The sequence below is a fragment of the Hydra vulgaris genome, chromosome 09 (genome assembly GCF_038396675.1).
Source record: "Hydra vulgaris chromosome 09, alternate assembly HydraT2T_AEP".
NCBI lineage: Eukaryota > Metazoa > Cnidaria > Hydrozoa > Anthoathecata > Hydridae > Hydra > Hydra vulgaris.
Genome location: NC_088928.1, coordinates 54,924,662 through 54,952,500, shown reverse-complemented (window position 1 = coordinate 54,952,500; position 27,839 = coordinate 54,924,662). Strand labels below are relative to the sequence as shown.

Below are 27,839 nucleotides of genomic sequence, written 5' to 3'. Positions count from 1 at the left end.
AGGTTGGTGTAGGTATAAACTTGTGTTACATTCTTTCTTGCCAAGGGTGATGAATGCTGGATTTTCTAGACTCTAGATTTTTACTTGTGCCTTTTTGATAGTGACTTTGCAACTCTTTCTTTTATCTCCAAAAAAAGCTCTAAAACTCAGTTTAATGATTCTGAGGCTGGCTGGTAGTTACTCCTACTCTTACATAGTCTGTTCTCCAGATCTCTCTTTAATTCTCTCTGAACTCTTTAATAAGTGCTTGACTGAAACTTGTTTTCTTGCCTGCTGTAAAATAGCACCTGTGGTTGCATTTTTTGAAAACTCTGGAGAAAATTCTGACCCCTCCAACTATTGTCCGATCAGTCTTTTTTCTAATATTAGCAAGGTCTTTGAGTCTTTATTCAACAAAATTTTTAACATCCTATCTTTAGTCTAATAACTTACTCTCTGAGAATCAATAAGTTTTCAACCTTCTTGTTTTATGGCTGACTTGTTAACTTCTCTAACTGAAAGATTCTATTGTGCATTAAATGGGAGCAGGGAAGCAAGGGCTATTATTTTTGATGTATCTAAAGCATTCTCCATAAGCTTGCTTCATATTGAATTTGCAATGCAAGCATGGTGCCCATACCTTAAAAGTGATATTATTACACTTGAATAAGTTTAACGTTATGCCACTAAATGGATACCCCAGATTTAAAAATAAAGTTATTAAACAAGAATTAAGATACTTGGCTTAAGCACACTGAACATTAATGTCAATGAAAAAAGATGTAAAAAAGGCAGCTTAATTCAAATGTACAAACTATTTCAAAATGTAAATATTGTAGAACTAGATTGTACTATTTTTGCCTCATATCAGCCCATCACCAGGGGTCATAACTTCAAAATCAGAAGAGAAGTTGTTAAAAACTGCAATAATCGTCATCAATTTTCAACTAATAGAGTCTCATCAATGTGGAACAAAACTACCAGATTTTATCATCAAAAGTAAAAGCTTGAACTTCTTCAAAACTCGCATTGATAAATATCTAGAGCTATATGATATGTAATTTATAATTTAATTTATTTACCTAGAATAACAATGTATATGCTTTCAAAGTAAAATTAATTACTCTTAATTTCACTCGTAGTTTCAAACTACTACAGCTTTCTATTATATTATAATATTATTTCTTTTAATTTAGTTATTTTTTGACATTTAATCTAATTTAATTTAGTCAATATCAGACATTTATTGAAATCATTACTTTAAAGTCTTTGAACATGATTAGCTTCACCCTATTATGTTAAAAAATTATTCTTTTGCATTGAAGATTAATGTTAAAGGCATTTGCACTTCCATTAACGTTAATCTTCAGAGAACCTTTAACATCAAGTTAACTCCCAAATCCATTTAGATCTGCAATTATAACTCCTCTTTTTAAAAAAAGATTACAAAGTAGTTGCTGTTAATCATAGATCAGTGGTGTGTAAGATACTAGTAGGTAATATTCTAGACAAAATTGAAATTTATATTTAAAAAAGGATTTTGATAACAGAACATCAACACAAATTCATAAAGAAAAATCATGGAAAGCAAACATAAGTTTTACATTTAGCAAAAAATTTATTTTGTAACGTTAAACATTAAAAATTATACTCTAGTTGATGTGTTTATACTGGATTTTCCGGAGGCATATAAAACAGTTGCTCATTACAGATTGTTGCTAAACTGAAAAACTTATGGTTTTGATGGATTAATACTGAAGTTATTTTTGATAAATGGTACACAGCTTTATGATCCTGAGTCTGAATGAGAACTTGGAGTTATTATTTTTACAATTATTAAATGGAAAAATCAAATAACTTTGGCAATTAGATTAATTAAATGCTGGAACAAATAAAGTAATTGTGTGCAAGATTCGACTGTCAACTTATGAGATCATTTCGTTTAACATTCATTTGCGCACTATTTGATTTTGCTCATGAAATGAGGCTGTAATGTGACTACAAAAACACAACATAGAGTAACTAAACTTGCTTCATCAATTAGCAGTCTCAAATTTGAAGATTGACTTGTTGCTTTAGGCTTGACAACTTTGAGAGGAGAAAAAAGGGAATTTTGATTAAATTTTAAAAAAATTTGATTAAATTATTAAACAATTATTTTGACTATTATATTACTATTGTTATTAATATTATATAAATTAATGCTTGTCTTTGACAATGTAAATGGGGCAAGATTTTTACATTTGTTAAAAACTGTTTTAGGTGGCAATACTTTGAATATCACAAAGAATTTGCAAAATATCCTTTGAGGAAACATCTTTTTACAAAGGGGTGCATACACCACTTTGTTGATGCATTAACATCGGTCTTGGTAACCATTGGCCGATGCGGATTATTTTTAAAACATCATAATTTTTTTTTTTTTTTCAATATGCTATGCAATTGCACTGGTATTGGAAATATTTACTATTTTTTTGCAGAAAAGAACTAAATTAAATTTTGCTAGAAAAAGTTAAAATACAATTGTATTAGTTGAGCTTTGACCGGTAAATCAGTAAAATTGTTTTACAGATTTATGTCTGTAATTTTGGTAAATAATGATTTTTACTATGTGAAAAAGGTTATGATTTTCCAAAAAATCTCAAGTAAGCAAACCAATCAGTTAAGAGGTTTGCTGCTGATGTGAGATCATAAAATCAATTTCAAGTTTTTAGTGAACATTTGAAAACACTTTTCAATTACACTAGAAGCAAGCCTTCCCAGGAAATGGGTGCGGTTTTTCGTCTTGTATGTCCACAAAAGCATTTTTAATTTAAACAACATGATCACGGCCATTTGCAAGTTTTATTATATTAGGCCTTTCTATACTTTGCAGAAAAAACTAAGTTTCAACAAGTAAAATTAAAAACAAATTTTATAAACCCAATACTTTTATATGTTATTAAAACACAAATTTTGCAATCAATTTTTTCTGATATTACTTATTTATTTTATTAACATTCAGCAGTATGCGTGTGTATAAAAAAAAAAAAGTTCAGGAAGAGATGGGTCTTGAACCAACATTTCGTATACCAAGCCAACGCCTTATCCAAATAAGCTATTTATGCATATGAGTAGAAATAAATAGTATACTTATTTTAGAAGTTATTATTCTTCAATCCATATAAAAAATAATCTTAATTAAAATTAACTAAATTCATTGACTTATTGCAAAACTAATTATTAAATAATGTATTTTCATCAGGTAAGACAATATAGTAGTAAAAAGTCATTAATACAAATGTTAAAAGATAAAATATTTGGTTTTATTATCTAACCCTAACGCAATAGCCGTTACTTTTTTGTTACCAATCATTATGTTCATTATCTAAAGTAATTCTGTAAAATAATTCAGAAGTAATAAGGAAACAGTTTCATACAGGCATTAAACAAAAACAATACATTTGTAAAAGAAATGATGCTAATTTTTTATTTGCCTTTTTTAAATAAAAGGCCAAGATTTAAAGGAAAAATGAAATCGGAATCAAATGCGAGACAAAATGAGTACAAAAGCTATAACAAAGTCATTAGAAACTTTTTTGTCATGGAAATGTAATTTTCTTGATTATGAAGTAATGAAAGTTTAAGGTAAAAACACAAAACAGGTGCAAACTATGTGCTAAGCATAGCAACATAATTCCAACATCAATTTTTCAAATATTATTCAAACAACATAAGTAAAACATTAATTTTTGGTTGCACTACTAGTTCTTTAAACGCTTTTTAAATGGAACTGACATTGTAACACATCAGGTTAAATGTTAATAAAATACAGTACATTATAAATAAAGAATTATAAATTACGTTATATTATGATTTTTCAGGTTATAAGGCATTCATCAACAAAATGTAACTTAAAGGCATTTAGAATATAATCCATTTATTTAATATGAAAATTTACAATAATATTTATAAACTCACATAAATAAGGTTAGGTGTCACTCATATAGTTAAAAACTAGTCAATGGAGTGACACCTGATAAAAAACAAAAAACAAATAAAACACAGAAAGAGTTATAAATAAGTAAACAAATAAAAAAAAAAAAAAAGAAAGAAAGGAAAATAAAGCACTATAAAATAAAGATGATATTAATAATTTCAATAATAATATAATAAAAATAATAATATTAATAATAATGTGAATAAAAAAACAAATAGTAACTATATCATGACAATTTTACTAAAAATTATAACTAATGGTAAAAATAATTATAGTAAAGTTAATAACTACGACAGAAATTAATAAAATAAACATAACAATTGCAAAAATTAGGACAATAACCATAAAAACTATTACTACAATTGAATCACTATCACTATCATTATAAATAATATTAATAAGATTATCATTATAAATAACTATCATTATAAATAATATTAATAAAAATAGAGGAAAGTATCATAATGACAAACGCTATTGAATCTCAAATAAAAGAATCGACTTTTGAGTCATATTTAAAGTTAATGCGCACGGTTTATGAAATGGTCCTGCATCAAATTATGCTGCATAGTCTTGTAGCCAGAGAGCTATTTATTCATTGCATTGAAGAAACAATAAAGGAGAAAGTAGCTGCTATTATTTCTAACATGGCTTTTATGGCTTTATTTTTTGATGGGAGCCAGACTAGGAAAACCGGAATCGAAAAAGAGGCTATATTATTTTGAGTTGAAAATGCTGGTGTGCTGTGTTATTTTTTTGTGGCTCTATGTCAAATGACAGATTTTGAAGGAGTTGATGCTGATTCCTTAAAATTGGTATTGGACAGTGTTTTTATTGAAAACCCTATATGTAAACCTAAAATTCCACTATCAACTGCAAATTACTGTAAAAAATTGATTTCAACAACAGCTGATGGAGCAAATGCTAATATGGGTATATATAATGGTGCGATAACTTAATTTAAAAAAAAACATCCTTGGTTAGTTATCATACATTGCATCAACCACAGATTATAACTCACAACTAGAGATGAAACAAATCAACTTAAATCAAGACTATATAATATGCTGAGAATCATAAAAATATTGCATCACTTATAGCAGTTGAAAGTGAAATTCGTTCATCCACAAATAAACTTTTGGGTTTGGAGAAACAATTTGGAGCATTCAACGACAGTGACGACTTTTCCAGTGATGAATGTGTATTGTTTTTAGATGAACAAGAAGAAGAATACACAGACAATGACAATTTTTCCAATGATGGCAACTGATAATACCAAACTATTAAATATCAAATATTAATAATTTATTTATTATATAGCAAAAAATTCTTGTTACATTAAAAAATATATATATATATTTTACAAAAAAATAGCAATATCTTTTTAAGTAGTTGTTTGTATTGCAAAAAAAATCTTTAAAAACTAAAACTTTAAAATTACTAACAACAAAATAACTAAAATTTTAAATTACTTATAGCGTAAATAACAAAATATTTTTTTTAAATAGTAATTGATAAAAGTCTTGAATAACTTGTGTATTCTTTTAATGTCATTAAATTTGTTTAACTTAAAACTGCTTTTTTTTTTTTTCTTTGTATCCAATTTCGAAAAGAACAGCCACCCTAAAAATACAAAAATAAAAAAAGTACACAAATTATTTAAATTATTAATTTTTGCTTTTTTTTTTAATTTAAATTTATTTAAATTTCTTATTTTGTTAGTTTTTTTGTTTTTTAATATTAGTTATTTCCATGAAGTATATAATATAAATTTTAAATATAAATGCTTAATAAACATATAATAAAACGCTAATATAAATCTGTAAAGTATAATATTAATGTCTAACATAATAAAACTTGCAAACAGCGGTGATCAAGTTGTCAAAAATAAAAACGTTTTCATGCATGTACAAGACAAAAAACCGCATGCGTTTCCTGGGAAGGCTTGAGATGAGTACATTTCTTTAAAAAATTAAAGGTCCATAAACACTATGATTCATCAAAAAGATGCTGTAATTGGAATCTGTGCTTGACACGAATTTATAGATCTCTGCCAGCTGAAGAAACCTGCAGCAGTTGTCACAGAAAAATCTAATGAAGTTTTTAAATGTGGGTTGAACATTGGTGACAACATTGTCAGCTCAGTTATGGATGGGGCTTCCACGATGATTAAGATTGGAAAACTGGTTCCAACTGAGCATCAAAGATGTAAAACCCATGGAGTGCATTTGGCAGTTCAAGTAGTGCTGTACAAGAAGCCTTTCCGAAAAATTGATAACACATTGCAAGTAACAAGTGACAAAGATGAAGTTAGCAATGGCAAATCCTAATCTGACACTGGTCTTCGTAACCATCGGCCAATCCCAATTGTTTTGAAAACAATTGTCATCCTACTTTTAATTGTGCACCCTTACTTTTTAACAGAATTGTAAATTTAGAATTTACTTTCCATTTACCAGCACATACATGATTATCTGCTCATTTTGAATTATTTCAATATTTGTGTGAAGATATGTTTTTAAATTTTTAAAATTTTATAAGAGTATAAAAAATTAATAAATTTAAAAGTGAGACTATTCATATTTTAATTGAATAATTTTTTGAAAAAATTAATAAATCTAAAAATGAGAAGTCTCTTTGACTGTAGTGGTCCCATAATTCTTAGGAATTAAATTTATATCTTTTTCCAATATCAAGCATAGATATAGCACTAGAGCTTGTATAAATTGCTTGCATTTGAAAATAAATCTTAAAGTTTGTAAAATACTTGTGTTATAAAGAATCTAATATCTAAAATTTGATGTAAAAGACCATCCCTAGCAAAACCAACTGAATATGCGCTCAAAATTTTTTTTTGTTTTTTTTGTTTTTTGTATTACACAAGCTTATTAATAATAATTTAGTTTAACTTATTTTTTTATCTAATTCTTTACATTTGAACACAACATCAGTTTTGTCTAGGTTGTCTCTTTAACTGCTTTAAAGTGCAATAATTTAGTTGACAGTTGTTTTTTAGAATGTATTCTCTTACAACATTCCTAAAGTATTACCTGGATTGACGGGGCTCGGATTTTATGTGAGTATATGTCTTTGAAAATGTTTTATAATAAAGTTAACTTTTAGTTATTTGAAGTACTTTAACATTCTGTAGATGTTTTTTGCGATTAGTTTGTGAAAAATTTATAAAATTTTTAATACAATCTTTGCATTTAAACAAAAATGTTTTCTATAACTGAAATTTTCACAAGATCAATTTTAGCCATAATTTTTTTTATTTTTATTCATTAAAATTGTCTTTTTTGTATATTAGAAATTCTTTTTCATAAAAAGTTAATTGATGTAAATTTGGTTTTAAAAGTTTACAACAGTTTTTATCATCAATTATTACAATCAAGAAGAAAAAACTATAAAATGGAAGTTGCGAGTTTATCTGACATTTCTGAGATATGTAATTTCATCATAATTATATATTATTTGATTTGATGTTTTAGGTATGATGTACAATATGTAGGAAAAAACTTTTATTATGGAAGTGAAGGTAAAAAATCTTTACTCAGTCGCTCAAAGTTTAAAATGCATTGCCAAAACTGTGCAACAATTAAGTCGAACGAAGCTATACCCTCATCATTTTTTACTAATTAAAAAAAATGAGTTCTTAGTATACTTGTAGCATATTTTTGCGACAAATTTAATAAAGTTGTGTTATAACACTAAGCATCATTATTGCTTGTTATGGTTATCGCTGAAGATCTTTTTAATGCTGTTATTCATTTATTCAACAAAGGCGCAATTCCATTAAGTAATCTTGTTTTTAATTTATCAGATTCCGACATTATATAAAAGGGAAAAATCAGTGGGTTTGAAATAAGATTAACAAAAGCAGTTCCTCACTTATTTGATATTGATGGTGATATTTGTGATTATTTGACAAAACTTTATTTATTATGATGATTATTTGACAAAATTTCAATGAGGCTATAATCGTGTGCACAATGTTGTCAAAAAGATTGTTTCTTTTTTCGGCAAGGTAGTTTAAAATTTACTGGATGACATCTACATTAATATTAGGTTCAGCCCAGATCATTGTACATTTCTGTAAAAATGTTGTCAAATCACAGGTGTCACATACAACACTCCAAAGCAAAGAGTTTCTCATAGTTTGTTGTATGTTTTATTGCACTCTTCCTTTGCTTGAGATGATGCCTGCTTTCACCTTAAATTATTCTTCTTGATTATCAAAACAGGATATAACTCTGTATAAAGATGAAAGTAACTACATTTTAAAGGGGCTATCAAATAAAACTAAAAAAACTAATAGAAAAAACAAAATGTAGACAAAAAATGTAAACAAAAAGACAAACCACCTTGATACTTCAACATACTCTGCTATAGCTTCGGTTAAGTTTCAATTATTAGCAAACAAGACCACAGCGCTAGGTTACTTTAAAAGACGAAATTTATTACATGATCCAGTCAACAAAAACATCTGTGGTCATTTGCAAACTGCAAGCAAACGCTATATTAAAAAATGGAAATTAATCGGAAAAACAAAAAAGTTGATGACTTTTTTAAATATAAATTCAACGCTGAAAAAAATTGCCTCATGTGAATGATGCAAAATAGTTAAAGAATATATTAAGGAGCATGCAAAAAAGTGCAGAAAAGGAAAAGCTGACAAATGTTTTGCAACAAAAAGTTTTAAGAATAAAAAGTATTGATTTTTAAACCATTGTCTGATGTTTTGTATTTAAAAAGTAAGTAAATTATTATGCTTTCCAGATTGTTTATTATAAAACTGAGATATTATATTTGATTTTAGAGAATTTTAGAGAAACAATTATTCAGTAGTTTTTTGTTGTTGTTTTTTTTAAACATCTTCGCTTCCATTAAGGCTACAAGCAACCACTAATTAGAGTCGGAAGTTACTGGAAGAGAAAAGATGAAGATTGTAGAGCAAGATAATGATTGACAGACGACTTAAAGGATTGCAAATTATATGAATCAGGAAAGCAAGATGAAGGAAGCAAATTCCAAAGAACCGATGTTCGAGGAAAAAAAAATGACAAATAAGAGTTTTTGGAGCATTTATTATTTTTATTTATTTTATTTATTCCTTTACAAATGTTATTTTATTTATTCCTTACAAAGTTATTTTATTTATTCCTTTATCAATGTTCCAAAATTTAGTCACATACCTTTGTCAATTCGTTGACCATAAATGTTTCTGGGATTTTCATAGTAAAAAATTTCCGGGATTTTTATCAAGTCAGAAACTCATCTATGGTATTAAGGATGTCTTGGCATATGCACTTGATACCTTTTTCTTTAAGGAAATGGATGCTACTGTTGAAAAAAGGTTCATCTTAGTGTGGGTCAATTTCAATGAGTTTAAATATTTAAAAATTTAAATTTTAAAATATTAAATAAATTTTGCTGATTGGTGCTATTTGAGATCTGGTTTTTAAAGTAGTTTATGCATTCTCATTTACATTTTAAGATAGAATAGAATTGTCAATATGCAAAAAATATCATGTTGCACTAAATCTTGTTTTGTTCAGGGAAAATTTGAAATTTGAGTAAAAGGTGAAAATTAAAATTATTTAGAGTAATTTTTTAAGTTTCAAATTAAATTTCAAATTAAGACTAATAGTATTGTATTATATATATAATAATAAAGAAAAAATAAATAAAATTAATGTTTGATTAATAAATAAAGTTAAAATTAAAGGTATTTTAAAAAAATCTTTTATCTTAACTTTATTTATTAATCAAATTTAAAAATATAATTAAATATAATAATAAAGAAAATACAACAAACATTTTCTATAATAAAATTTTATTTTCAAGAAATCACTAGCATACTTAATATATAGTAATTTAGTGTAAAAAGTTTGAGGGTTGTGTACAAGTTTCTTAATTTTTATCAAAATTTCATGTCTTTAATGTGCATAAACTTTTCCTAAAACGCTAATAAAATCACAAACAGCATTTTCTACTATGGCTATCAAAAGAACTACTTTGGCTATGAAAAGAAAAATCTGAAATAATTGTTGATGTCAACTCATCATCAATTCCTTTTCTAAGCCTATCCAGTAAGGTAATTTTAATTGTTCAACCAATCAAAGACATTTATCTTAAAAATTACTTTTTTTTGGTCAACAATTGTTTTATGCCCATATACAAAAAAGTCTCCTGTTTCACTGTAGCTGCTTGCTTTTCATTATCAAAAATTCAATAAGAACAAATCGAGTCACATTTTTAACTGGTTAGATTTTCTATTTTAGCAACACACAGAATCATAAAATAAAATTTTATCCTGTATCTTCAGGGGTTCCTCAAGGTTCTATCCTTGGTCCTCTTTTTAATTTACATTAACGATCTTCCAGAAATTCTCAAATCTAAGGTGGCATTGTTTGTTGATAATACTACCATCTATTCTTGTCTTGATAAGAAGCCTACACTCTCTGATTGCTTGGAGGGGCATTTGAGCTTGAAAAGAATCTCACTTCAGCTACAGCATGGGGCTCTCAGTGGCTAGTGAACTTTAACCTACACTCTCTGATTGCTTGGAGGGGGCATTTGAGCTTGAAAAGAATCTCACTTCAGCTACAGCATGGGGCTCTCAGTGGCTAGTGAACTAAACTCAATTTTTTTAAAGCCAATCTTTATCACAATAATCTAGATCTTTCTATATTTATGATTGGTCCTCATTGAGTCATCTACCCTTTGTCTTCTCTCTTACTTCTGGTCTTTCTTGGAAACCATATATTAAATCAATTGCAAAATCGATTTAATATATGGTTTATATTAAATCGATTGTGATAATTGATTTAATGTATGGTTTATAAACCATTTAATATATGGTTATTAAACCATTTATATTATTTTCATTAAACCATTTATATTATATTCATTTATATTTATTTAACCATATAATATATGATTGTTAAACCATTGTGATAATGGTTGGAGGTTTAAAAAAACCTCCAACCATTATCACAACGTCGTAAAACTCTTATTCATATAGTTTTTTTCCTCTAACATCAGTTCTTTGGAATTTGCTTCCTTCATCTTGTTTTCCTGATTCATATAATTTGCAATCTTTTAAGTCATCTGTCAATCTTTATCTTTTAAGTCATCTGTCAATCTTTATCTTGTTCTATAAACTTCATATTTTCTCTTCCAGTAACTTGTTGGAAGTGAAAATGTTGAAAAAAAAAAAAAAAAGAAATAATTCTGAACATAAAGTAGAAAATTAAGTTAACATTTCTTTTAAAATAAAAAAAATTTTAAGAGAGACAAACATTTCTTTTAAATTAAATGTAAATTAAATGGTAGTATTATTAGTTGCTACTTGTATGTTAAATAAGTTTGCTTTCCAACTCTCTAGATGTTTAGAATGAATTGAAACTGACTAAATGGGGATACAGATCGATATAAATAAACACTAAAGAATGCCTAAAATGGTTTAAAGGAAACCTTTACCAGATTTTTTGATGAAAATATTTTACGAATATTTAAAATACTACTTTTAAACTGTTACTACTTTTAGCATAATGGATTCCATTAGTTTTTTTGTCACATTTTTTACTTTGAATCTTTTTACTATCTATTTTGATTTTGTAGCTAATTATCATATTTCATGAGTTTTTTTGATCAATCTTGAAGTTGCACTAAAAAAAAAAAGAAGTCAAGCTAACACTACTTGTGATTTCTGACAAGAGACTGCACAATGTGTCAAAAGTAATTCTTTCTAGCCAAAACCCCAAAAACAAAAGTTATAAAAAATTTTAATTTGAAAAAATTTGTTATATTGAAAAACGAAATATGCCAAAAAAATACCTTTTTTTAAAAAAACTTTAAATTTTATTACATAATTATGCAAATTATTCAAAGAATCCAATTTTTTCCATTTATAAAAATTCCTGTTATCACCAACAAAATTAACAACAAGAGTATTAAAAAGGTTTAGTATTTATGTAGATTATTCTGTGGTTGGTTCATGTAAAACTTCAATGACAACAGATGGCAGACTTTTTCTTGTTATGATTTTATTGTTATGCAAATTAAAGGATCAGATGCGCATAAATGACAATAAAAAAGGTTTTAATTATTTTTTTCTGATTGCATTTCTTGTAAAAGTTTCTTAAAGACCTTATTTGTAGCCTCTTAGGCCTCTTTAGAAAAATGGAACAGTAAATTATTAATTATAGCCATCAATCAAAATCTTATGATGTGTTTGGGTTACCAAACACTTGATTGTATTTAACTTTTTAAACACTTGATTGTGTAACTTTTTAATTAAACTTAATTAAACACTTGATCGTATTAAACACTTAATTGTATATAAATAAAGTTTTTGGGTTTCCAAACACTTGATTGTATTTAATTAATATGGATACAGGTCTACAATGATCAGTTTCACAGAAGAATTTTTTAAACTTTGATGAGTTAATATCATAACCACATGGTATTGTGGCCAGAATAATATAAAGCCTTTTCATAAGATCTGCATCCATGTTAATTATATTAACATGGATGCAGATATGAGACATCTTATTGCAGAAAAAGTTGCCTAACTGTGTTACCATTGTTTGATGTACCTACCCATTTAATCTCGTCGGTTGGTCTGTATCAATACCCATCCTTTTATTAAATTCAGCTTGGACTTTAATCTCTCTCAGTTTAACACTATTTTTTTCGTTTTTAGTCCTAGCTTGCCATTTCTTAATTTCTTGTAAGATACATAGTGCATACATTTTAAAAACCTTTTTCAAGAAAGCAAAACTGAAACAGTAAGTCTGATATTATCTTTTGTTTTTGAGCAACTAAAGATAGATTGTTAATTTCAATTGGAGATGCATTGTATACGGAATAGCATTTATAAGAGTTAGTTATTGTTGTTAGTACTTTTCCACCTGTTAAATTTACAGTATGTTACACTTCAACTTCTTTTAATGTACCATCCTCTAATAGAACCTCTAATGTACCATCCTCTAATATCTGCTAAAACTGCTTTGAATTTTTTTTCTATATTTAAATCTGAGAGGCCTGTAGTAACTATTTGATGATGGTTTCGAATTTTTCCAAACCTATTTTTATCATCTTTTAAACAATATAGTTATAGAGGAACTGAGCAAATTATAAAAAGTGATTCATCAGTATTAAGTTTGATCATTTGACTGTTGTTTATAAACAGATTGTCCTATTGTACCATCAAAATCAGCTTCATAGAATTTGTCTAGTAAAATCTTTAAGCTTAAACAAATTTATCACAGTAATTAAAGTTAAACATGTTAATGCAGTATGAAAGCAAAGATCTTGTCATAATACAGAGTATTATTACTTCGCAGAGTAGTCACGAACCTAATGTTTTCAGAGTAGCAGCCTCTTAATATATGATGGTTAAATTGAAGATAACTATAAATATAAGTATATAAATAAAATTGAGATAGTTAAATTGAAGAGCATTGCTTTTTAAATGCTGATAAATTTGTTGATAATTCTTTGTTGAATATTTTTTTAACTTTTGCTTCTATAATTCTTTTATCTCTGTTACTTACTGCTTATAAATGTTCATTTGAAAAACAAATTAACAATTTTTTGATGAAAGGTAATGTAATGCTTAAAACAAATAGATATGTTTTTTTTATTTTTTTATTCCACCATATCAATAAAGAATTACAAATGCTCATCATAAATTAATAGAATTTGGTTAGGTGTTACTCATATAGTTACAAACTCGTCAATGGAGTGATACCTAAAAAATATAAAATTCTTGAAAAAATAAAGAAAGAAAGAAATAAAGAGAAAAAAAAAGAAAAGAAGACCAAAAAAATATATAAATAAGAGAGAAAAAAAGATTGTTGAACAAATAATAATATATGTAATAATTATAGTAATAATACAAAATAATAACAAGAATAATAAAGTATCAATAATATTAGGAATAACTATAATACAATATAAATTGTATGTACATATCATAGATAATAACTAAATATAATAATAACATAAAATGTAGCAATAATAACACAATAATAAATAAATATAATATAGATAAATATAAAATAAAGCAAAAATCAAACCACTCATTTGTTAAAGAAATTATATATCAAAGACAACTACAGTACAGAGAGAAATTATAAAGAAATACGCTCCAACAATTTATTTTTCAATTGAATTCTGTTGAGCAGTAAATAATTCGTAACTAGGGGATATTTATTTTTAGACTTTTTTATTAATGTAGGAATACACTGGTTCCATTGGGAAATACATTGTTGTTTTATGGAAAACTTACCATATTTGATTGTGTTGAAAAAAGAAGAGTATAGCTTACTATTTTCTGTATTTCTGGTGTGATGATTATGAATTTCATTTGTTTTAATAAAAAAAATTTAAAAAAGAGTTTGTTAGTTTATTTTGGACAAAGTCGAACACAAAAAGACAATTGTAAAACTTTACAAGACCATTGTAAAACTTTACAAGACCAGTTTTAGGATTTTTAGTTCAGAAAGTTTTTTTTCAGATATCAGATCTCATTGGTGAAAACGTCATTATTCTAATAGATGCGCGTTGTAAACTAGCAATGCTGTTAAGTAAAAAGTTACTTTTTTGACCCCAAACAGTACAACAATAGCAAAGGTGAGAAGAGAATAAAGAAGAATAAATCATTCAAAGAGTTTGGATGGGAACATAGTAACGAATTAGAGAAAGCATACTGTTAGTTCGTGTAAGTTTTTTTTAAGATGATACAGTTGATTATACCAAGATAGGTTTTCATCAAGATATACTCCAAGATACTTTATATATTTTGGCGGAAAAAGTTTTTTTCCGTTAATTTTAACTTTAATATTATCTATAGTTTTTTGACGGGAATGAAAAATAATGTATTTAGTTATATTGACGTTCAAAGAAATACAGTTACTATTTAACCAGTTACATAAGCGATGAAGATCTTGATTAACTTTTTTAAAAAGAGTCATAAGTGTGTTGATATATATAAAAAATTAGTATCATCAGCATAATGATGTACCATATATTTTTTAATGAACAAGATATCATTTATATATAATAAAAACAATAACTTTATGTGTGGATTCAAGTCCATTAGTTAAAACAAACTGAGTGCGATCCCTAATATATGAAGAAAACCAATGATTAGCAATACCACGTATTCCGTAGTAGTTTTACTTTTTCATTTGAATGTTGTGATCAACCATATCAAAAGCTTTTTGAAGATCTATGAATACACCACAAGTAAAAAAACCACTGTCAATTCTTGTTTGAGAGTTCATTAAAATGAATCATTTTATCATTTATTGTTTGCAGACACAGCTCTTTATCAGATAAAGAAATAAATGGAAAAATATTTTCCTACATGAAATGTAGAACCAAGATGTTTTAGAGTTTTTCAATATCCTAAATTCCATATCATTTAGATGACAACATTTTTTATGAAAAAGGTTTAGGCTGATTACATGAATGATTACATTGAAGGTAGTGATTGTTTGTATTAATGATTACATTGAAGGTAGTGATTGTTTGTATTAATTAAATGATTACATTGAAGGTAGTGATTGTTTGTATTAATTTTCTTCCAACAATTTTTACAGTGAGTAGGCATTTAAGTAAATAGCGTAGCAATTAAAGTAAATAACGATTAATAAGTAAATAAATTATAATTCAATAAATAAATATTATTAAACAATTAAAATAAAATAAATAAATAAAGTTTTTTTTATAATACAGTTTTATTTGCAGTTCCCTATAACTTTATTAACCTATTAGCTTAAAACAAGTTAATATAATTCTTAAAACAAATAAACATAATCCTTAAAATATTTAAGTATAATACTTAAAACAAATAAATATAATGTTTAAAACAAATAAATATAATGCTTAAAACAAAGAAATATGCTTAAAACTAGTTTTTTTTAATTAATAACAAGTTTATAAATAAAGTTTTAAGCATAAGTTTGTGAATTTTTTTCTGATATATTGATCTAATTGAAAAACATATTTAGGTACTACATTTGGTATAAGATTTTGCAAGTATATATTTGCAATTATAATTTTATTAAATATATTATAAAATATCAGAATAAGTATTTTAACCAATAAAGAGTTTATAAAAGTAAATGTTTTAATAATTAAATTTAATTTTTAAATTAGTTTTAACTATAAATAAATAATGTTAAAAAGTTATGTAAACTATTCAAATAAAAAAATAAAATTTGTTTATTTATAAGTTAAGTTTTTTTTATAATACAGTTTTATTTGCAGTTCCCTAAAGCTTTTTTTTTTTTAGAATAATCATAATCAATATTGTGTTATACTACATAAAAATTCAAAAAATTAATTTACATAGGAAAACATTATATTGAACCATATACTAAAATTAAAAAGCATTTAGGAAAGCTATAAAAATATATTACTAAAATGGTAAAGTGTTTTCTAAATGTGAAATGGTATATTTTAGGAAGTTCACAATATTATAAATGATTCTACAAAAGTTGATGTTCAAACTTTGAAGTCCAAATATGTTTACAAATAATAAATTTGGCATAATTATGTCTTTAAGTATTTGAGTTTGGCATAATTATTATATCTTTGAGTATTTTATTTTGTGCAGATTTAATTAATATCTTTTTATAAATCTTTTATTAATTTTATTTGTAGATTCATGCTGTTACTTCAACTCCTGGCAATGTTCCCAGGTTCAAAAATGTTTATAATTATCAGTCAATATCACTTCCTGAAGTTAAATGTAAGATGTTTATTAAAAACTGTTTGATCATTATTTTTTGTTGTTGTTGCTAAGATAAAAGAATTGGTTGTACTTAATAAAGTAATTATGTAATTATGAAATTTAATTGATAACATGTCTTAAAATATTTCAACATTAACAACAACAACGGTCACAAGATTTTCCCTTACAATTATTAAATTCAAAAATATTATATAGAAATAATAACATAACAATAATAGATAACATTATTGATCATTATAATAATTCAAATAAGTGTTTAGGGCATTGTCACTTAATTAGTATTTTGATAAAAGAAAGGAGACCAGTATAAAATTAATATAACAAATATAAACTTAACTGCAGTAACTAGGAAGATGCAGGTAGGCAATTAAAACTAGGGTTGCCATTATCCTTTTATTTTACCTTATAAGAGCATGGGGCTAAACTAAATAAAACTTAACTTTTCATTGTATTCTTCTATGGTAAAAAGATTAGTGGCAACCCTAAATAAAACTGACTCAAATTTCATACTCAAATTTAAAAGAAGACTATAATAAAAACAAAGTAAAAAATACAAAAGTATATCATATAAAATTATTAAACTTAGTAATTAAAATAAGAATTTTGTATATATAATTTTGCAAAACAAAAAGTCTTTTGTATTAATGAGCTCTAAAATTTTAAGAGATTTAGATAAAAAAAATTACTTAGGGTATGTTACAAAAAAATTACTTTAGGAAACTATTAATTTTGAGCTCAAATCGAACTATTATTATTGGAGAATTTTTTATACTTATTATTATTATTGCTGTTTAGAAATTTAAGAAATTGTATATGGGTTTGTATTATAAGTGTATTTTTTTTTAATGTTAGTGCAGAATTTGGTTAAATTAAATATAATTTCATTCTTTCAAGGTTACATCATTAGAAGTTGATTTACAGCTTATATTATATGCATATATATTTTATTCAAACATTGATTGAATGTTTTTTGCAAGATGTTTATACTCCATCCCACTTTTTGCACAATTAACAATTTTCCTTTTTTATAAAACTTTTGAGTAACTGTTTAGTGACGCTTTTGGATATCTTACATTCTTCATTTGAATGAAAGTGACATTTATAAGAGTTAAAAGTTTATCTCTAGATGATGTTATTGTTGAGTTTTTATGATCACTTTGTTAAAAGATATAACTATAGAAGAAAAACAATAAAGATACAAAACCTAGAGCACAAAAATCAACATAAAGTTTTTTCTAGAGCACAAAAATCAATATAAAGTTTGTTTTTTTCCAGTAGTGCTTTTAAAGGGTTTAACTATAAAACTGCATTTTAATGATATATTGTTCAATGAGATACATAATGATTGACCATTTAAATATGATTTTTTATTTCAAATTCTTTTTTCTTGAACTCTTTAGTATTTAAATGAAAGGCATGATTAGGAGTTTGCCCTCAAGACTCAACAACATTTACATTATTTTAAACTAAATACAAAATGGATAAAACTGCAATCAAACAATACCAGCATGTGTTTCTTTTCTTCTTTTTAAAAAAATTTGCTTCTAACAAGACTGCAAGCAATTACTATTTAAGTTAGGAGTTACTGAAAGTTAAGAAAAGTTAAAAAAAAGTTAAGCGTTGAAAAGCAAAAAAGCAATTGACATAAGACTTAAAAAACTAAATTTGTATGAGTTAAGGAAACATGGAAGCGAAGAAAATTTCAAAGCATTGATGTTTGACTAAAAAAACTTGACAAATAAAAGTTTTTTTAAGCATGAAAAAATTGAAATAAATGGATGTGTTTTAGCTGGTAGTAAACAACTGGGGTTGGTATTTGACCAGTGCCAGGGCCGGGTTTGATAAAATATAGCCGGGGCCAGATTTGTGATCGGGGCTGCATAAACAATTATATATCCTAAAGAATTTTTTTTTATTCAAAATTCATATTATATTTTGTATATATATGCATATATAAACATCATTATGATCAACATCATGTTGATCATAATGATGTTTATATATCTATCCTACGATTAGTCTTCACTCTGTAATTAGTTTCTTTATATAAAGTTTTTGAGAATTATAAATTTTTTTTTTCTAACTGTGGAATTAAAGTTATTCTTGAAGGCCTACACTCCACTTTATTTCAATTAATTTTAAGGGTACCACAAAATTCTATCTTTGCTTCTGTAATGTTTCTTATCTACAATAATAATCTTTATGAAAATTTTACATCTAAAGTACCTTTATTAGCTAAGGACTCAACATTATATTCTTCTCTTTAAAAAAATCTTCACTTTTCGATTGCTTAGAACAATCACCGATTTTTAATCTGATCTCTCTTCTGTAACAGCCTAAGGCCTGCAGTGGCTTGTGGATTTAAATTTTTTTTGGCAACAAAACTCATTTACTGCAAAAAAATATTGCAATATTGTTGGCATTTCTATATTGACGAATAGCAACCCTCTTACTCTCAGACAAAGTCTAAAAGCACATTGTAAATGTAGTTAGACCTGCTTTATCTGCCAAGCTTGAACCACTTTCCCATTGTTGCAAGGTTGCATTTCTTACTTTTTTCTACAAATACTATCATAGTCAATGTTCAAACAAGCTAAACCAAAACTCATTCTTAATTGGCTTCTTATTCAACAAGTTGCATCCTTTTACTGTATCTGTCCCTTCATGCTGTAAAAACTTTTATAAAATCAGTTTTTCTTCTTGCACATCAAAAAAGCCTTTTAACTCTTCCCCATCAGTTAACTATTTTCTAGTATTTAACCTGACCTCTGTTTTAAAGTGACTCATAACTTAATAGTGGTTGCTTACAATCTTGTTGAAAGTAAATTAGAGTTTAAAAATATATTAATATATGCCAGTATGTAATAAATAGTAAATGTAGATATAAAATTATAATACAAAAAGTTTTATAAATTTTTTTCTAGTCTCGTCTATCAACCCCAGCTAAATTTTATAATTTTGCCGGGGTTGGGTTCGCTAAAAATCTCATTTAGCCAGAGCCAGGGGCCCAGTCACTTATTATTAGAATCAAAATGATAGCTTGATTTAGCAGCGCTCTGGTACTATATGTAAGAAAGTTAAAGAGATGCAATCTTTAACTTTTTTACACATAGTACCAGAGTGCTGTGAATTTGAGTTAAATATATAAATTGTCTAAATGCAATTTGGTTTGTCTACATGCGATTGCTAATTTAGACTAAGTCTAAAATTGATGCAATCAACTTTGGACTTTGTCTAAATTAGCAATCGCATCAGAAAAAATCAGCCTCTATATGACATGAGTATTTCATATACAGACAGATAAGAGATTTATAGAAAATTTTATTGATACAGAAGTTTATAGAAATTTATGTAGAGAATGAAATTTGGAGTAAAAAAATGGGCAGCATGATAAAAAAAGAAAGTCTAGCAGGTGCTTACTTTGCAATTGATTACATATACGGTTTCTGTGAGAGGCCAATAATAAAAGATTAACAAAGAAGACTAAAAGTAGAAGATTCAGTTTATATAGATAGAAAAGGTTTTAGCATTTAATAGTAACAATTTGATCAATTGGTTCACCTTTAATATCCAAATTTTTTTCAAGACAGCTGTCTAAATTCAGTAGAAGATTGTTGCCATTCACTAATTAGTGTTAGTGTTAGTTAGTAACAATATACTCATTAATGAATATATCAACAATATTGTTGCCATCCAGATAGTTTCCATGAGAGTATCAACAATATTGTAATAGTTATTAACAATAAACATGTGAATATTGTTTAGTTAAAAAAAGTCGGTTATAAGCAATCAAAAAGAGATGACTTTTTTTCATGATGGAGCATATAGTTGTTTGATCAGCATATTATAGCATATTAGGAAAATCATTTATATAGATTAGTAACAATATAGAATCAAAATTAGAATCATGTGATACCCCAGAAGCTATTGCAAATGTTGTCCATCAGATAACTTTATGTTATTGGTTAGAAAAATAATTCAATAATTTAAAAAAACATTCCTCTCAATCATTTAGAGATTGGTCTTAATCATTTAAAGATTGGCATCAGGTCAGCTAAAGAAATTTGATACAAAGGTCTTACCATAAAACATAGAAACAAGGTCGACAATTTTTTGCCGGTCTCAGACACTTCTAGGTCGGCATTGCTGAATACCGACCCTAATTCCGAGGGCTGCATATGAGACAAACCTATTGAGAATATCATCATGTTAGGCGTTATTTAAAAAAAAGTCAAAAGCCCTTTTCTTGTCGCTTTTATTCAATGTATGATAGAACTTATTTGTTAGAACTGTCAAAAAGGGAATCAAAATTTAAACTGATTGTCAAAGAATAAGTTGTCAGACTAGGTATTAGATGTTTAGAATGTTTGAATCATAAATAGTATTTTTCAGCAGACAGGAAGAACTTTAGTTAAAAACTTGTAAGATAGTAATGAAGGGAGTTCTGAATTTTAAAAGATTTTATAAGAAAGTAACATTTTTCAGCAAAAAAAGCAAAATAAAGAGCTGTAGTCGGAATTATTTGAATGTTTAAAAGTGGAAAAAATATGTTAATGACACGAAGAGTAGCCCGGTTCAGCTTCTTTAGACAAAAAGTTCAAGTCAACCAATTACAGAGGCACTTTGATATTAATATTCCTTTTGACCTATAAAACAAAACTATGAAGTATTATTGGAATCAGAAAATATTTCAAACTGCCTCATGGGACCTAAAATTTGCAGGTTTTTCATTTTCCGGCTTGATTTTTAAAATATTTACTTTCTGTATTTCCAAGAGCTAATTAGTACTTACTATTATTACCTTCAAAAAATTTAGTATTTATTTACTTACTTATTAGTTACCAAAGATCATAGATCACAAATAAAAACAAAACAAACAAGATGGTGGAATTTTGACTGCAGACAGCAATGTTAAAATAAATGAAATAATTTGAAATAATGCAAAATATTTTTTATTTACTCACTTATAGTTACCAAAGATTAGATTATAGAACTAATGTAAACCAAGTGGTGGTTGGCAGACAGTAATAATGACTGAAACAAGATCAAAACCTACATCATAAAAAGAACAGTCAAACTCTAAACGATTCCAAAAAAACTGTAATCCAGCAGTTGTGTGAGATCTGGGCCAGAGCTAGAATTCCAACTGCTGAATATAGAAGTATTTTTCGTAAAACTGAAACTTTATTATGTCGTGGTGGGCTAGCACAGCAGGTAAAAGAAACATTGTAGCTGATATAGCATTGATTTCTTGCAGACCAATGTTCAGAAAAAAAATATGCCATAGGAGATGTAGATAGAATTTCAAAAAAAGGAGAAAGTAAAGAATCAAGAATGCAAAAGGAAGTTCAACGTGGTATCAGAATATATTTTATATATAGAATTTATATATAAAAATCCAAAGAACGTCAGAAATAGAAAAAGAATTATTGTCATCATCAGATAGTTCAAGAGAAGCATACAATGCTATATCTAGCGATGAAGACTGTATGGTTCAACAACATAACAATTTTGTTGAGGAACATTGTCAGGAGAAATATTGTTCAGGAATATTGGTCAAACATAGACCAAGAAACATATACAGCCTGCACCGATCATCGTTTAAATGAAGAACTTAAAGAATTGAAGAGAGAGGTAGTTGATTTTATTTTAGGAGCGTTGGATGGAAAAGCAGGAAATTTACCCAGAGAAAATTATTGTGATCTTTTGAAACTTACTTTGATCTTTCTTGGAGATATTCCACCTCGAGGCATATGGTTTCGAGTTCCTGGTGCTTTTCACCACGCGAATTGGATGTCTAAAATAATTTATGTTTTAAAGATTTTCTTATTTCAAACTCAATTTAAGCTCACCAAACATGAAAGTTCAGGGTGCTTGAAATTTGGTTTGTTTGCTGCTCTTATCTATGTAAATGCATGGATAACCTGCTCATACTCATGCGATGCTCCATTCAGCAATTTAAATCTCATAAAAGCATTAACAAAGTACAGTTCAACATCAAAAGTTATCTCAACAACTGCGTTGAAAGCAGTGGGTTGCCATTTATGGTATCTTGGAGAAGAACTAGCACTGCTTGGTCAGTTTTCTGATTTGACGCCTGTTATAACAAAAAAAAACTTATGGTAGCAAAATTGCAAGATCAGGTTGCAGACAATCAAGAACTTGATTGATGATCAATCTGATACACTGGAACTGAAGATCTGAGTGCAAAACCTCTGGAGTATTTCATTGGACCATCTTCACATTTCTTTTTTGATGTCTTACAGATAGACGTGTCCTTTCTGAAGGAGGATGTTTAGAAGTGGTCAGATATTCTAAATTAACATATAAATGCAAGTGCCTCTAAGATATATAATCATTTTATTTTCTGAAACACCCTAAGAGTATGGTCATTAGATTCAAATTGGGAGCAGTAATGCTTTGTCTTTGTTAATGACATTGTTAATGTTTATAATTTCTGTTCCATGTGTCATCCAAATGTCAATCAATAAATCTTTCTTGTATGTAGAAGATTAGTTTTTGATGGTACATTATTCAATCAGTATCAGTTAGTATTGCTTATCCCAAATGTGTACTAATGTTTTTTGGAACCTTTGCTATTTTTAGGAAGTTCTGCTGTTGTTATATTAACTAAATTGTTATAAATTTGTAATTTATAACTTCGTAAATTACTTATAAATAAAAACTTATAAATTACAAATTTAGAACAAAGGTTACTATATTATAATCTCATGCACTATTAGTCATTGCTGATGCTTAGATGGCCTGTTCCAAATTAAAAGACAAATATGTCCTTTAATTTGGAATGTTCTGACATAGTTAAATATAGTTTGATACATTCTAGTATGATGGCCATCTGAGTTCAAGTTGTACATGTAACAATTATAGAGTGACTGCTTAGAAGTTCCTATCATATTTAATAATGCAATATCTTGTTAATAAGGTTTGTTGTGTTCATTACATTTTTCAATTTCAATGTCTATGCACATTTTTGTGCTGTAGACATTCTATTTTGCACTGCCACCACCATCACCACCCACCCTCTCTTTTATTATTCCAAGCACTATTTTTAACCACTTCTAATGTTAATAAATGTAGTAGAAAATATCTGACCTAATGTTCAAGTTCATTCAATTTTGCATAGTTCTTCAAGCCTATCAATCACCTCAAAAACTTTTAAAAAGTTTATCAATTTTTTAAAAATCTTTTTCTAGTCAAAATGTCAACTGTTTCAATTAGGTCAATAATGATCTTTTTGTTGATGAACAGTGATGATCTTTTTTATTGGTGAGCAATGATGATCTTTTTGTTGATGAGCAAAGATGATCTTTTTGCTTTTTAAAACTATTGTAATAACAAAAGGATTTTTTTTGGCAATAAGGAAGTTGTTAAAACTGTTAGACAGTATTTTTTTCTATAATTCTTCCCTGAAATAGTAACATTGTGCATCCTATCTAAATGAAAACATATTTCCTAGATAAATGAAAACACATTTTCTAGGAAATGAAAACATATTTTCTAGGAAATGAAAAAACATTTTCTAGGAAATAAAAACACATTTTCTAGGAAATGAAAACATATTTTCTAGGAAATGAAAAAACATTTTCTAGGAAATAAAAACACATTTTCTAGGAAATGAAAATTCATTTTCTAGGAAACGAAAACACATTTTCTAGGAAATGAAAACACATTTTCTAGGAAATTCAGTAATAAATATTGATTTAATACTTAGTATTTTGCTTTTGATGATTTTTTAAAACAAACTTTTGACTTCATGTATATATAAAGTACTGGTCAAAATTATAGCACAAACTCTTAAAATAAGATTGTCATGTAAAATTTTTGTATGCATTAATCATATTGTTGAGAGGTACTGTATTTTTGAAATCCGTTTACATTAGTCATTTAAAATGTGCACATAAAATTAAAAATTTTGTTCATTATGTATCATTATAACACATTGTTGTGTATTTTATTTTATTTATCTACTACCATCATAGTTAATTATTTAAAATAGCAAATCTTATAAATTTTTAAAGTTTTTTCAGTAATTTTAAAATTAGAACGTATATTTATGCAATGTATTGCAAAGCAGTGAGCTCTGAGCGGCAACTTGTAAAAAACTTACTTCAACAGCAATTTAACATTCCTGATATTGCTAAACGTGCTAAAACTTCCAGAAAATTTGTCTACAATACTGCTGATAAAATTAAATTAAATTTACCTATGAAAAATCAACCAGGTCAAGGACGTCATAGATGCACTAATTTTACAGAAGACCTGTTTATAGTGATACTTGCTAAATAAAATTGTACTGGTTCAAGTAGAAAAATTACTATGGAGTTGAATGCTGCAAAAGAAAAACCATTAGTGCAAGAACAGTTCGTCAATGTTTGTTAGAAAAAGAGCTGAAAAGTTGCACAGAAATGACGACAAATGTCAAATTTCTGCAAATGGAATAAGTTTATTGAAATTTTATGAAGTTGTTTGAATGCTTCCCGTTATTTAGAATTTATAGCCGAATTACCTGACCATTTGGACACTATTTTTGATTCTGAAGCTGAAGATTGTTATTTTATGCAAGACAACCCACCGTGTCACAAAGCAAAAAAACTCTGAAATGGTTTGCAACAAAGAATATTCGGCCCCTATAATAGCCACACTTCACCAGTTGCAAATCTGATCAAAAATCTTTGGTCAATTATTAACCAAAAACTCAAAAACTACAACATAAGCAACACAATTGACTTAAAGGATGCAATTCAAGACATTTGGGACAAGACTTGAATTGATCTTTGCATTATATTGGTAAATTCTATTCTAAATTGTATTTCTTGAAAATACAATCTAGAATAGAATTTACCAGTATAATATAAGAAGCTAAAGGATCCAACATTTCTACAAATTAAATCAAATTCTAATGTTTTTCTCTAAAATTAGTTCTATGTGCTATAATTTTGACCAGCTTTTTTTCTGTATTATTCCTAAGTAAACTTTAGTGAACTAAGTGAACTGGTTAACTTTAAATGTATTTTCAATTTTCGTTCATTTTTGTAAAAATGTTATTCATTTATTCAAAATGTTTTTTTTATAAATGTTATTTATAAAAAAAAAAAGTTATAACTTTTCATTCAACCCTCCATTAAATTTTTATCATTTAAATCTTATTTTACATTTGTGCTATAATTTTGACCTGTACTTTATATATATATATATATATATATATATATATATATATATATATATATATATATATATATATATATATATATATATATATATATATAATAATAATATTATATTTAATTGTTATGCATTTTCTTTATGTAAAAATTAAGAAAATGCTTCTTGTCATTTTTAATGCTACAATAACTGCTATTTAAAGCTCACTGAAGTTTTAATTTTTTTATTTTATAATTTTGTAAACTTTCTATTTATTTACTATACTAAACAGAAAGCTGTGTTTCGATTTAAATTAAACTTCATACTAAAACAATGTAATGTAAGTTTCAAATCTACATCAGCTTATTATATGAAAAAAGAGTACAAGGCTAATCCAAAAAAAAATTTCTTCCTATCCATTCTGCTTAGCCTTGGAGGCTTTCCATAAACCAATAGTTAACATCTGCTCAAAAAAAACTATTTTTGAATGTCCATATGAAGCAGCGAATGAACATTTTTCTAAAAAACGTTTGTTATTAGTTTTTATTAAGTCTTAATAAAAAATTTATTGTTTTTAATGTTGTTCCTAAAAACCTTTTTTTTATGTATAAGTTATTAAAGTAAATAATTTATTTAAAATAAAAATTCTTTTACAAATGAAAACTTAGATCTAACAGCTTAGATCTGGATTAATAACTAAAAGTTTAAATATTTTGAAAATCGCCTTTTTATAAAAATAAAAAAAAAAAAAAAAAAAAAAGAAAGAAAAGATTGCTGCCCCATGCCAAACCCTCAATCGATGTAGCAGCACTCCGCTGCGAGTCAGGCTATTTGTCAGTTGATGTATTTTCTGAAGCCCCTGGAAGCAGGCTATTTCAGAGTGGCGTCAGAGTGCTCATTGCTAATTAAGCAATACAAGTTATATATATATGTACATATACAACATATATATATAATGGACATATATATATACGTAAATATATATATATATGTAAATATATATATATATATATATATATATATATATATATATATATATATATATATATATATAAATTACCTATGATTTATCACGTTTATTTAAAAATTACCTATAATTACTTTATAAAGTAATTATAGGTAAAGTGTTTTTAAATGATATATTTTCATAAACTTCAGCTTTTTTAAACAATGCTGTAACATGTTTTGTCATACTTTCATCCAAAAAATTCTTAGCAGAAGCTGAAATTGATTTCCCACTTATATGTTTAGATTGGTTGACCTTAAAAAATCTTAGATTATATTTAGTTTAATCGCATTTTACTTTATTTAGGAAAACTTTACTTTATTATTTAAAATTTCAATTTTCTCTCGATGTAAACACATGACTACCTCTACAGATGTGTAGTAGTTAATATCTTTCTTTAAGTAACTTGTGCTTAAAGTTGTAGAATGCTTCTGTTTTAAAACCAATCTGGTAATCATCTAAATTGTCTGGTATATATTTTTTTTGTAACAAAATATTTTCAAATATTTTTTATATAGTTGGGGGGTAGTGCAACTGCCATGAAATTGTTCGCATCAGTAAGGTTGGCCACTTTGCACTTCACCAAAGGAATAATTAGGGGTTCACAAAACTTGGAAAGTAAATACCCATGCCTCAAACAGAGGTTGAAAAACATACTAATTAAAAGATGTAACCTTTTTCTGCCATATAAAAAAGCTTCCATACATAAACCATCAGGACTAGCTGCTTTTCCTGATTTTTGATTTTGGTTGACAAAAACCTCATTGACACTTATGTTCATATCAACTTGTTTCTCCGCGCAGCGGCCTTGTTCGTTGAGGTTCGTGTTTCGGAGTTATAGAGTTGAGAGAGGGTTATAACCACTATTAAGTAGCCTCCTCATCTGTAGTGGTCTTCTTGGCCTTGAGGAGGTGAATAACAAAAAAACAAAAAAAACATTA

The 27,839-nt window shown here is 26.8% G+C and overlaps 1 protein-coding gene across 1 annotated transcript in view; it reads left to right on the top strand.

Annotated features, from left to right (window-relative positions):
- LOC100206343 (tyrosine-protein kinase receptor torso) overlaps positions 1-27,839 on the top strand; it is a 142,487-nt gene that overhangs the window by 99,522 nt on the left and 15,126 nt on the right. The window contains exons 13-14 of the mRNA XM_065806074.1: positions 6,975-7,034; positions 16,640-16,727. Of these exons, the coding sequence (XP_065662146.1) occupies positions 6,975-7,034; positions 16,640-16,727 (148 nt within the window). The remainder of the gene's footprint in view (positions 1-6,974; positions 7,035-16,639; positions 16,728-27,839) is intronic.